Source organism: Dermacentor andersoni, chromosome 9 (genome assembly GCF_023375885.2).
Source record: "Dermacentor andersoni chromosome 9, qqDerAnde1_hic_scaffold, whole genome shotgun sequence".
NCBI classification, from domain to species: domain Eukaryota; kingdom Metazoa; phylum Arthropoda; class Arachnida; order Ixodida; family Ixodidae; genus Dermacentor; species Dermacentor andersoni.
This window is the reverse complement of record NC_092822.1, coordinates 126161101-126174458: the sequence shown is the minus strand read 5'-3', so window position 1 is coordinate 126174458 and position 13358 is coordinate 126161101. Positions and strand designations below refer to the sequence as shown.

General features: G+C 43.5%; 1 protein-coding gene across 1 annotated transcript in view; it reads right to left on the bottom strand.

Annotated features, from left to right (window-relative positions):
* Positions 1 to 11222, bottom strand: part of LOC126529734 (uncharacterized) — a 184109-nt gene extending 172887 nt beyond the window's left edge. Inside the window, exon 1 of the mRNA XM_055069954.2 lies at positions 10785 to 11222. Within this exon, the coding sequence (XP_054925929.1) occupies positions 10785 to 11056 (272 nt within the window). The 5' untranslated portion in view covers positions 11057 to 11222. The remainder of the gene's footprint in view (positions 1 to 10784) is intronic.
* Between the last annotated feature and the right edge of the window lie 2136 nt (positions 11223 to 13358).

The following is a 13358-nucleotide window of genomic DNA, read 5'->3' as shown; positions in this document are numbered from 1 at the left end:
TTGCCAAAACTTTCCACAATAGCCTTCAGCTGTGAAACGAGACCTTTGCAGCAAGGCCATTTTAGTCTTCTTGCAATCCATGGAATCTTCTGGCGACAGGTGACCGAAGACTTTCAAGGCTCCTCCACTGAGGAACAAAGAGCTGTAGCCCATTTCTCCTTAGGCCACTCTTGACCATTAGCTTGGTGCTTGAACCTCTTGAAATACGGATCCAGGTCATCACGACTCTCGCTGAACACTTGTGTTAGGTTGTGAGGGTTTATCAAGCTCGGCTGGCTTCGATTTCTTTCCGCTTCTCTATCACGCACTGGTTGTTCTTGGCCGCTTTCAACTTCGGCCAGTTGATGTCGCAGTTGAAGAGCCCTCTCTTCCATCTACAGACGTTCTTTCATCACCTCTCTTTGTGCGACCCGTTCCTCACGTGCCTTAAGAGATCAGCCCAATCTAACTGTGTGTCTACCCATGTCCTTAACACCGACCAATAAAGTCTCACTCATTCCACCAGCGTTACAAGCTCTTGTTGACTCATCTTAACTATATATATCTCGACTCGGTAGAAATGGCTTCGTCCTGTCGCCGTAGATGCCATTTGTGAGAGAAGGTTCAGAAAATCATAGTAACGAAGGCGAAACTTTCGTTGCCGAGAGGAGCAAGACTGCATTTTGACAGATTATTTTAATACAAGAATCAACGAGGTGAAGGTTACTACATTAGAGAAACACTAGAAAAACTTCTAAGTACTACACACTTGCCTAATACCACTAAAGTCGCACAGAGCTACATAGTCCCACACCGCGATAAATGTTTGTGAGTGTTCAGCGCGTGGATGTCAATGTACTGTCTGCGGATCAGTAGATTCCGTTTCATGATGATGGCAGGGATGAGCATGGCATGGGCAGACAGGTCATGGGAGGCCTGGGGACGAACGGCAGGATAGGCCTGGCACAGTCTGGTCCCAGTCAACCAACGGCTGGGATTTGTACCAGTAGGGGTGCAGCGGACCATGGCTGGCTGAGGAATCACTCGGTCACTGGAGTAGCCAGGCAGCAGCTGGGCTTCGGGAACCGAACGCAATGAGCTCTTGTGGCACTGCTCACTTCTCTGCTGCTCCACAAGCTTCTCCAAGCACATTTTTCCTTTTTTTCATTCTTCGCATGTTACTTCGCTATTGATCGAACTTGTTCATTTGTCATTTCAAGTCTTCTTTTTCTTTATCGTCCATTCACCCACATGCCAGCATCATTGTCTCTTTGTCTTTTTCGTCATCCTCACATCATTTCGTCTAAGCACACCGCACAGCACCACGAACACTGCTCACCACATCTGAATACCATGCACAACATGGCAGTGAAATAGAGTTAACTTCCCATGGGCCAACAGTACAAGTGGTGCAGATTTACCAAAAACATTTTGGCGGGGCACAATGCATTAATTTTAGAGTGATAGGCATTCAAATTTGTAAAATCTGCAAGTCAATAAAACTCTTTTCCACCTTCAGTGAAATATGAATTTTTTTCAAGAAAGCCACGCTATGTTTCACAAAACGAAGTTTGATTCCTTTTTACAAAGACACTTTCCCACCTCACATAAAAAATTTTGCTAATGACTAGAAATAGTCGAGACCCCCTAAGTCTGTCCTTATCTAACACACCCTGGTGTCCAAATAGATGCAATATTCATGAATTTTTCAAAGGCATTTGACAAAGCTTTGCATAAGAATTTTACTTTTAAGCTAGACCAGATGCTTAGAAACTCAGTTAACAAATTGCATTACAGCCTACCTAGTTAACAGACAGCAATTTGTTGTATTAGGGGAACAATGCTCTGAAAAGGTTTCCGTAGATTTTGGCGTTCCCCCCGAGACTCATGCTTGAACCACTTTTATGTATTATGTTTATCAATGACATTGTGAACAACATAGCTGTTAAAATCAAATTGTACGCAAATAATTGTGTTATGTACTCTCAAGTAAAAAGCCCAGACGATGAAGTGTTGTTAAACAATGTCTTTCAATAAGTAATTGCTTGGTGTGATGCTTGGAAAATACCTATCAACTTCACCAAAACTGTATTCATCACAATTACATATAAAAACAAGCCATTAAAATTACAGTACTTTTCAAACAAGAATTTTCTCTTTGAAGCACAGCATTATAAGTATCTAGGGCTCTGGATTACTAACAATTTTTCTGGAATAACCACACCGATTACATCACAAGCAGTGCTAATACAAAACTTTTCTTTCTTAGAACGGCCTTCAAGCATTCTACTCCCACTGTTCATTTGCTTACCTATACATCCATAGTAACACCTTAACTTGACTATGCTGTCATTGTTTGAGATACGTTACACCAACCAATGAGGGTACAATTGAAAGCGAACAAAAGAAGGCAGCTTGTTTCATCTACAACAATATTGGGCTAACGTCAGTAAGCACTCGCATAGCGAGAGCAAACTCACCTTACCTAAGTGAAAGAAATACAGTCTCTTGTCTTAAATATTGATATCAGATAATTAATGGGCACTATAATGTAGGTCTTGCTAATTTCTTATATTTTTCCTCTGCTTACGCCACCAGACAGCACCATGATTTAACCATAACATTCTTTCAAACATGCAACAGCTGTTTTAGGTACTAGTTTTTACCAAGGACAGTAAGGGAGTGGAGCAAACTGAGAAATTACGTTGTTTTGCAGCAACCTCTTCAAATGTATGCCTTGCATATCTAACGATTTCCTGCATCAGGATGTAGTGTTGTTCATTGTACGACTCTGTTTGTACAATTTGTTGTTCCATTTTTTTGTTTCATCCTGGTTTTGCTTATGTATACATTTTTAACAAATTTTTATTTTATTTTCTTGCCAATTGTTTGTAGTATTTTTGATTGTATTTACCCAGCTTGCTAAAATCCATTTTTTGGGACTGATGTTTGTATAAATAATTAAATAAATAATTATGTCTTACCGACATGGCTGTACATCGCTTGTCAAGTTCTAATGCTGCTGATCATCTGTGGGAACACAATGAGTTTACTACACTTTCACTTCAATCCAATGGAATGTAGGTGGGAAATGGAGCAGTACCCTGCAATGGAATGGACCATGCAAGGAAATTCCCTACGGTGCATAGACAATGAAATAGCTTCGGTTACTACATCTGTACCAAGGCCCCAACTACCTGAGCATACATGAGGAGGAGCTGAGGACAAAGGCAGCACGATACCATAGGGTTCTATGTAGGCAGACTCTGTACACCTTGAACAAGTTTGAGGTGACGAGCAGGTTGTGGAACATAGTTGCGGTACCAGGGCCGAATTACGGGAATGTCGTGCTATGCGTGTCTGCAAGCACAGGAGGGTGCCTAGCGAGGCGCCAAAGGAGACATGGGGTAGTCCACGCCTGTAGCTTACGAAGAAGCGGCCAAGGTGAAAAAAATGGCATCTGGGCCCACCTAGCACCAGCCTTGCGAAAAACACGCCCTCTTTGCCAGTTAAACTAGGTGAGCATGTTGCACGCACACCCTGTGGGATCACTACACACCCACGGAAGCCGAGGCTCCAAAAATATCAGCCACAGAAATAAGTCTACAAGTGCGGCGATGTGAGACAGAAGAGTGGATGGACCTGGCTCAGAAGAAGCCCTCCTTGATGGTGTATCAAATGTGGAAGAACACCATCAAAGGAGGACTTCCTTGATAACTTAAGGGGAAGCAACCTGTTGGCAGAAGCATGCTCCAGAGAACTGCGTACTAGACAGTGGATAGCGCACTATGTTGGCGAGCTGCAAACACAGTGCATCCTCTGCAGTAGGTCGGCCGAAACCATTGAACACATTACCACTCAGTGCCCAAACGTACATCCGGCCCCCAGGACAAGCTCGCTATAGACTGAGCTCGAGTGTGTCGATGGTAACAACCAGCAAGAACAGAGGGAAACTCTGCAAACGAAGTGCCAATCGGAATACAGGTGGTGTTACGGGGTACAACAACAACCTTGGGCGTCTTCCATTTTATCTGCTGGTTTTTTCTTTTCATTCATTTGATTGTGTACATTTATTTATTTATTTGAATACCTTTAGGACCCATGGGAGTTACAGAAGGGAGTGGGAACAATAAATAGGAAATAAAAAACAGAAAGCAAATGTTAGGTAACATATTCAAGCGTATTCTTAAAGTCACTGGGGTCCATAATAGATACAATGAAGGTGGGCAAGTGGTTCCAATCATTACAAGTTTGAGGGATGAAAGAATGAAAGTGTTGGTTAGTGTGACAATGAGGAACAAGCACTTTATAACGATGGTCAATACGAGGTGATATGAATGAAGGGTGGGAAAGTAATTCTTGCTTACAATGAGGGTTACGGTAGTAAATCTTATGAAATAAGGAGAGGCATGCTATTTTCCTGCGTAAGGAAAGGGATGGAAGCTGTAATGCTGTTTTCATAGATGAAACACTGGAAAGACAGGAGTAGTTGGAAAAAATGAACTGTGTGCTACGGTTCTGCACAGTTTATAGGTGAATAATAAGTCTTTCAGAAAATGGGTCCCACACAGCTGATGCATGGGTGTTGGTTAAGCTGCACTCCTCGCATGTGGTTACCCAATCTAAAGGAAAAAGCCAAATCGACATTGACAAAAGTGTTCTGTGTGGTCAATGTGTGTGGTTTATGCCCCATACATACTGTGCACATTGAACATGCAAAACACCACACTTCTTGGCAGTCAATCCAAAATGCACTCGAATAGCACTGGGCACGCACAAGATTTCGGAAAGTTTCAAAGCAGACGACAAGGCACTGGCCCCGCAGTCTTGACGTCACACAAGTCCTATCAAAATAGTGATGCAGTCGCAGTGGCACGGCTGTCACCTCCAAGGCAGGTGAAGAAGACGGGCTCACGTGCAGGTAGCTCGAGAATAGAACACAGTAGCACGCTCGACATGAGCGGCCGTGGTGTCGGCCACTCCCGAGATCCCGCAGCTCCAAGGCTGGCCGGCCTAAATAAACTGTGGCCACGGCGGCTACCTCTTTGCGCCACCTCCCACAAATTGGTAACCCGGACGACCGAACCCAGCCTTCCACACAGTCATTGCGAGAGGCTTAGAAACACCAATTTCAAATTTACACTTCTGGTTAACGTATGTACTGCAAACCCAGTTTTTATTTTCTGTGTTTAACCTTACTAGCTCCGTACTCACAGTTACAATGATAAACTGAGAACAGTTGGACAAATGCACTATGGCCCCTTTAAGAAATGTTCAATAGTCAAAGTTAATCTGGAGTCATACGATATGGTAGCTCCCAAAAGTGCTATGTTAACTTGGGAGGTTAAACTACAATAATTAATCAAACAATCAATCAATTAATCCGTGCAGACCTAGTGCCAGCAAAAATACATTCAGACTGTGTGCACCACAATGTACTTTACAAATTTAGAAAAATTATCTGAGCTATACTATAGTAAATTACACTACTACAATACCAAAAAATCCAATACTACCAGGACAAGGTTGCTAAGCCAGGAAAGATGCAAAAACGAAAGACCGGTGGCAACGCCGTCTGATTGAGCCTAGCTAACTTTCTATGGATGGGGACGCACCACACTGCATTCTGACGGAGCCAAAGAACAAACTGGGAAAGTTTGAATAGAGTCACAATAGCCCAAATACGAGAAAATAGCTTGCAAAGCGTGACACACTGGCACTGGGGTTCCGGAGCAAAATTAAACTTTGACTTTTTTTCCTCTTCTACTAATCAACCAATTACTGCAACATTAACAAGAATGAAGTTTTGAAAGAACGCTATCGCTTCACACTGAGTTAGTGTCTCTCCCCTGTTTTTTCAACAGAACAGCAGCCCAGTGTTTCTACTCTATATTGATGTGAAGAGTTCAGTTAGACACCATGTGGTCAGGTAAATGCATCATTAATACAACAGGGGTTGGGGATATTTACCTAGTCGACATGTCCATTTTGGCTGCAGTGACTGACTGGGGGGCACCAGCATGAAAGGGATCCACACCTGGTTTCCTTCTCACTGCTTCAGCTCAGCCAATCAGCAGTGGTCCACTAGGTGGACTCTTAGAGACTAGCCCACCAGGTCACTGACCACTGTAAAAAATAAAAGTTGAGGTTTCGGGGTCTGTACCTTCTTCACAATGAGTCGGTCCTACTGTAAAATTCGTTTACAGGATGCGTAGACAATTTCTTTTTCGAAATTCCCCAACTTTTCCAGGCTTCCATGATTATTACAGTAAAAATTCCATGACTAAAAAAAAATATGCCAGCAGACAGCAACCACTTTCTTTAATATCATTTTTCACGCAACATCCAAAAAATCGGGCAATCCAGAAGAAACAATACCTGGGGGGTAAATTGTCAGCTGACACTGGCAGCAGGAAAAATGCCATCATCATCATCATCAGCCTGGTTATGCCCACTGCAGGGCAAAGGCCTCTCCCATACTTCTCCAACTACCCCAGTCATGTACTAATTGTGGCCATGTTGTCCCTGCAAACTTCTTAATCTCATCCGCCCACCTAACTTTCTGCCGCCCTCTACTACGCTTTCCTTCCCTTGGAATCCATTCCGTAACTCTTAATGACCATCGGTTATCTTCCCTCCTCATTACGTGTCCTGCCCATGCCCATTTCTTTTTCTTGATTTCAACTAAGAAATCATTAACTCGCATTTGTTCCCTCACCCAATCTGCTCTTTTCTTATCCCTTAACGTTACACCTGTCATTCTTCTTTCCATAGCTCGTTGCGCCGTCCTTAATTTAAGTAGAACCCTTTTCGTAAGCCTCCAGGTTTCTGCCCCGTACGTGAGTACTGGTAAGACACAGCTGTTATAAACTTTTCTCTTGAGGGATAATGGCAACCTGCTGTTCATGATCTGAGAATGCCTGCCAGACGCACCCCAGCCCATTCTTATTCTTCTGATTATTTCAGTCTCATGATCTGGATCCGCAGTCACTACCTGTCCTAAGTAGATGTATTCCCTTACCACTTCCAGTGCCTCACTACCTATTGTAAACTGCTGTTCCCTTCCGAGACTGTTAAACATTATTTTAGTTTTCTGCAGATTAATTTTTAGACCCACCCTTCGGCTTTGCCTCTCCAGGTCAGTGAGCATGCATTGCAGTTGGTCCCCTGAGTTACTAAGCAAGGCAATATCATCAGCGAATCGCAAGTTACTAAGGTATTCTCCATTAACTCTTATCCCCAATTCTTCCCAATCCAGGTCTCTGAATACCTCCTGTAAACACACTGTGAATAGCATCGGAGAGATCGTATCTCCCTGCCTGACTCCTTTCTTTATTGGGATTTTGTTGCTTTCTTTATGAAGGACTACGGTGGCTGTGGAGCCGCTATAGATATCTTTCAGTATTTTTACATACGGCTCGTCTGCACCCTGATTCCGCAATGCCTCCATGACTGCTGAGGTTTCGACTGAATCAAACGCTTTCTCGTAATCAATAAAAGCTATATATAAAGGTTGGTTATATTCCGCACATTTTTCTATCACCTGATTGATAGTGTGAATATGGTCTATTGTTGAGTAGCCTTTACGGAATCCTGCCTGGTCCTTTGGTTGACGGAAGTCTAAGGTGTCCCTGATTCTATTTGCAATTACCTTAGTAAATAGTTTGTAGGTAACTGACAGTAAGCTGATCGGTCTATAATTTTTCAAGCCGTTGGCGTCCCCTTTCTTATGGATTAGGATTATGTTAGCGTTTTTCCAAGATTCCGGTACGCTCGAAGTCCTGAGGCATTGCATATACAGGGTGGCCAGTTTCTCTAGAACAATCTGCCCACCATCCTTCAACAAATCTGAAAAATGTAAGTATAGTAATCTTCCCGTCATTCAATGCTGGTTAAATAAATTTTTTGGTTACATCAATCACAACCGAAGGTCCGGGCCGACTCCCATAAACTTCTATGGGCTCAAACTTTCCTTATTTGAATACTACAATTCGGCTTCACCGGATACTTCCGTGCTGATAAGCACCCAAATTCCTATCTCTGAAATTTCTATAGGTAAATGCATTGAGAATTATGAAGCTATGTTATCACTTGCAACGCCATGCAGAACAATATCAAGAGAAATCTTGCAGGGTGTACAAAATTTCAACCACCATTATGATTGAGCTGTACGGGTCACATTATCATGCCATGATAAAATTATCTTTTTTCAGGGTCTGTGAACATCTGTTTACAATATCTCGAGAAAAATTAACGATGTTTTTTTAGTAATATTTTATTTTTAAATAGCATTCATTCTCATCAAAACTATACTGTTGAGGCGAACTGTAGAAATGGTAATTTGTGATACAACAACAATATTCAGCACAATTGTTGAACAGGTTAAGTTCTCATGGCCCACTAAGTTTTCAAAGGCTACATGCATTGGTTTAGGAGATGAAAATTTGTAAATAAGGCAACTTTTGGAAAGTGCTGCAAATTAATATATTTTTCTATAACAGAAGCCACAAACAATGCTATCCTGGTGTTAACAGTGCAAAATGTAGACGAGAGACGAGACGAGAAGACGACACCACAAGCGCTGAAAGTCAGCGCTTGTGGTGTCTTGTCTCTCGTCTACATTTTGCGCAGTTAACACCAGGATGGAAAACCAACAAGCCCAAGCTGCTATTCTAGTGAAACAATGCTAGCTGACTCTTCTTTATGTATATGTCTTACACAAAGAATGCATTCTTTGTAGGCGTAATATTTCATATTTCAAGTTCTGAAATTGCAAGAATGCCCATGCATGAATATGGTGCCTCCACACTGAAAAACTTTGGTATTTTTTTCTCCTAAATTATCCATTTGCCAAAGAAGCCAAGTTCACTTCATGCTACCGAGCAATATGTGCATAAAATATCCAATGGAATCTAAAATAGGAACTTTAACGACTAAGATTTCAAAGTACCAGGAGAAAAAAAAATATTTTTCAGGGAACATCTCCCCTTAAACATTTCACTACTAAGGAAGAGCCAGGCTTGTTCAGTGTTTCCATGTTTTAGTCTGGACTTGCCCAGCTCGACCTCAATGGTACAAATTCGAACACCACAAGCTTGACTCATCCTCGGTAGCAAAAGGGTTATTTATGTGATGCTGCTGCTGCGTGCTTTTAGTGACTCTGGGGACGTAACAACTGTGGTGGAACTAAATTTTATATATACAGAATTGGTACCTGAAAGGGACATAGGCCACAAGTTTCCGTTTACCTTTTTGCACAGGAACATAGGGGGTCAGGCGCTGTAAAGTGCCTCTTGTACCTGGCTATACATTTTCTGAAAGTAGGTTACGAAGAATTGAATTAAACTTTTTAAAAATTATTAATATTAGTTAACGTATTTCAAATGCAAAATTTAATATAGCCAGTGCTTGGGGCACTTCCACTAAGTAGGATACTTGAAACTAGCACCGGTATCCCAAATCCACGCACAAACACAATGCACTAGAATTCTGCTTATTATTTTCTTCTTTTTTTTAACTGTTTCTTGCTCACTGCAAGACCAAGCTTGTACAGAAAGACCATCAAAATATTTCGTAGGTGAATGATCATAAAATGGTGGTCATATTTACATGCTCTGAGCATTTATCAGCTTTCCAGCATTAAAAATTGCAACATGTGTCCCAATTAATAACAGTTTATCAGTGAAATTGGTTATTTAATTATTGATAGGCAACTACAACAGATCCTGAAGTGTGCCACAGCTATGAGCTTCTGCCAGCAATAACTGCGTTACCTTCAAATTTCTTTATGCATGTAATAACTGCGACAGCTGTAGCTGAAAAACCTGGTATCAATTTCCTTACGCACTAGCAAAATTAAATTTGATTAAATTATGGGGTTTTATGTATCAAAACAACAATCTGATTATGAGGTATGTTGTAGTAGGTTACTCCAGAAATTTGGACCTGCTGGTGTTCCTTAACATGCACCAAAATCTAAATACATGGGTGTTTTCACACTTCGGGTCTAGTAAAAGAAGACTTAGTGTCAGAAACTAGACTATAATGTAAAGCAGTATCAGGTTGTTGCTTTTTCAGTAGGTGACAACATAAAAAATAAAAGACAATGAGGCATTACCATCTGCCATAGTAACGACGAGTGGACTGTATGCCACCTGTCAACATATCACCAGGTTTGCAATCAACACAAGCACATTGAACTCATGAAACATTTCTCAGCAACTTCACTGATAACAAGTATACATGCCCCTATAGTGCACCACGTAAATGATCACATGAGAAACACCCGGGTCTCTCTCGTAGCTATCACTGTGTAGACCATTATTTTCCAATGCAATGCCACACCCACCTGGTATCCCCTCTACTATGCGTGAGCATCAAACAAAAGCCACTGAAGCATAGAAACTGCTACAAAGCTTAATTAGGGCGAACTTGTTAATTTTGACAGCATTATATAACAGCATTAAGGTCATTAGTTAATCTTTACAGCATTATATAACAGTGTCAAGACCATTAGTCAATCTCCACAGCATTAGGTAACAGTGTTAAGGTCATTGGTTAATCTTTACAACATTCTGTATCAGTGTTAAGGACGAGAACGAAAAGAACACATGCGACCTTCAGGTTGGCAGTAGACATCACTCCTCGTCTTTAGCGCTCTTTTATGAAGGCCATCACAGTAACTGACATTTTTGCAAGTGTGCAGCTGGACAGCGTAACGATCACTCCGCGCGGCGCCCATCCATTCGCGCACCACACATTGCTTCCATTTCGACGGCACTCCAATCAAAGTTGAGACAACGGACCTTTGCTGGTCAGCAGACAGACTTCGTGCACACACTGCTAACCTGCTGAAGTTGGACCCTCGCTTAGAAAGCTCCCACAGGCCTCGAAGGAGCCGACGAGGGGCGGTAGCGTTAGTGGGTTTGTTTAGCGTCCCAGGGAACCCCCAGAATCTATCACGTGTCACCGCACCGCGCGGCCGCACAAGCCCCTGCCTCCAGCATGCTTGCCTGCACCAATCCTCGGACGTCTCGCTCGCAAGTTTTTTTTTTTTTTTTTCCGGTTTCATAATCATTTACTCGTCAGCGGGCAAGACGCTCGGGCGGACGCGAAGGAACGCGAAATCATGTGGAGTGACGAAGCGCGGCAGTTTATCGTCGCGCTGTGTCGCAGGTTCCGGTCTATAGTTCCGCGTTCGAGTATCGGCATTGTTTTGTCGCATATATATATATATATATATATATATATATATATATATATATATATATATATATATATATATATATATGTATATATGCGCGTTATCTACGGGACAGGCCCCGGAGGATACCACGAAGTGGACCCGCGCAATCAACACGTTGCCACACGACGTTGCCACAGCTGCGGCGAGCGCTCTTATCAGAGAATTTCCCGCGCGCGCGCATCCTCTCGGATGCAGCGACGCTGGCGACGCGACTCGTGTAAAAAAAAAGCAAAGAACCAAATCGTCGTCTTATCTCAGCTGAACTCACTTGGTCGTGCTGACCACGGCGACTGGCGTCGTCGACAAGAGAGCCGGCACTAAACCATCGAACAGACACTTCGCGAAGAAGTTGTTTCACTCAAAACTGTTTCAAAAGTGTCGCGACCGCTTTTTCAGCAGGTGCAGCGTTGACGCGACGTTCGCATAGCAAGAACGTTGTTGTGCGTAGAAAACGAGTTTCGAAATATCGGCATGGCTCCTAGTCTAAATTATACACCTGCCGAATGACCGCAAAGCTGCATTCGGAGGCGCCACTTACGTAAAGCATAGTTTCTCACTGGTTAAAGAGGCGCATAGAGTTCCTCACTAGAGGCGTGCGTCCATTTCACGACCTACCGTACTCCAGATCTGCACAGATCTCCCTGCTCCAGCACGCCTGGTCTAGTTCGCCCCCTTTCGCCGCTAGGGAAGGAACGTACGAGCATAGTGACGCTAGTTGTAACCTGCTCGCTGTCGTCTGCTTCTGCGATTTGTTTAGCGCTCGTGTTGCCATTTCGGCAGGCACAACGCGCTTGTATTGGCGGTAAATGAACAAATTCAGAAATATACAAAAGAAAACAGATATTTGCGAATGCTTTGCGTTTGAATAGTGAAACTAGAAGAGGAGGTGCGGTGCAAGAAATGTAAACAACGAGCGTAGGTAGCCGCTGCAATGCTAGATCGACGGCATAAATTTCCCTTTCCTAGCCTCCGTAAGAGACTGGAAAAATTGTTTTAAAATATTCATAGGATAATCTAGCCTTCTTGAGTTGATTACAGATAGCCTAATGTCGTAGATGACATTAGGATTTACTGCTGTGCGCCGTAGTAAAAGGCAGATGATCTGATAAAAGTATAGTAAAAGTATTCACGAGTAAGTCCTCCGCCCCATGGACGTCTTGCGCTGGAGGATGATGGATGGATGGATGTTATGAGTGTCCCCTTTGGAACGGGGCAGTGGGTTGTGCCACCAAGCTCTTGCTACTATACTGCCTAATAACATACGTAGGTTAAACAATGAAAAAAAAACACTATGAACTACCACGCCCAAATTTTCTGATCCCCTATTGCGAACTGTGCTTTTGTACGTCTCCGTCTTTTGTCGTTCCCCTACTTTTCCTCCACCAATCCTCCAATCGCCTCTTACTAATGTCTATTGCGGACCTGTTTGCTTTACCACTGTTCCCGCTAAACCCAAGGGATTCAAGGAGGCCAGTGGTGCCTAAATCGACCGCTGGGTAGACGTCTTCACATTCCAATAAAATATGCTCCGTCGTTTCCCTAGCTTTACCGCAGTTACCGCAGTTTGAGGTATAGTAGCGGCGCCTGGTGGCGGCGCGGCAAACGACATCTGGGTCGTACCAGTTTCTTTATTCTATGGTACCAGCTTAGGTCGTATTGAGCCCTGGCTGTGGCGAAGCGCGTTTCTATGCCAAGTTTTGCGTCGATTCGCACTTTTTTCTGCCCTGTTGCGAGTGCGAAAAAATTGGAGGACGCTTAAGCTTCGCCTTCAAGAGTGGAACGCGACAGCGTTCCCGTCGACCCGCCAAGGGGTGTAAGACTGCGCTACGGCGCAGCGATCACTTACGAGGCGCCCCGCATCGAACTTTGCGCCCACCTATCACGCGGTCAGCGTCGAGCAACGCAGTGTTCGGCGCGGCAACGAAACGTGCGCCTGAGCAAACGGAATGAACCAAAGAACTCGGTGTCTCGTCGTGATCGTCGTGATCGGCAAGGGCGGAGAGATAGATAGATAGTGATCTAAAGAAAGGAACGACGCATGATTCTGCAACCCGTGTGGGAGCTCGGCGAAGCGTCGTCAGGGGAGAGGGAATCGGGGCCGCGACGCGCCTCGCACCGGTACCCGCACAGCCCC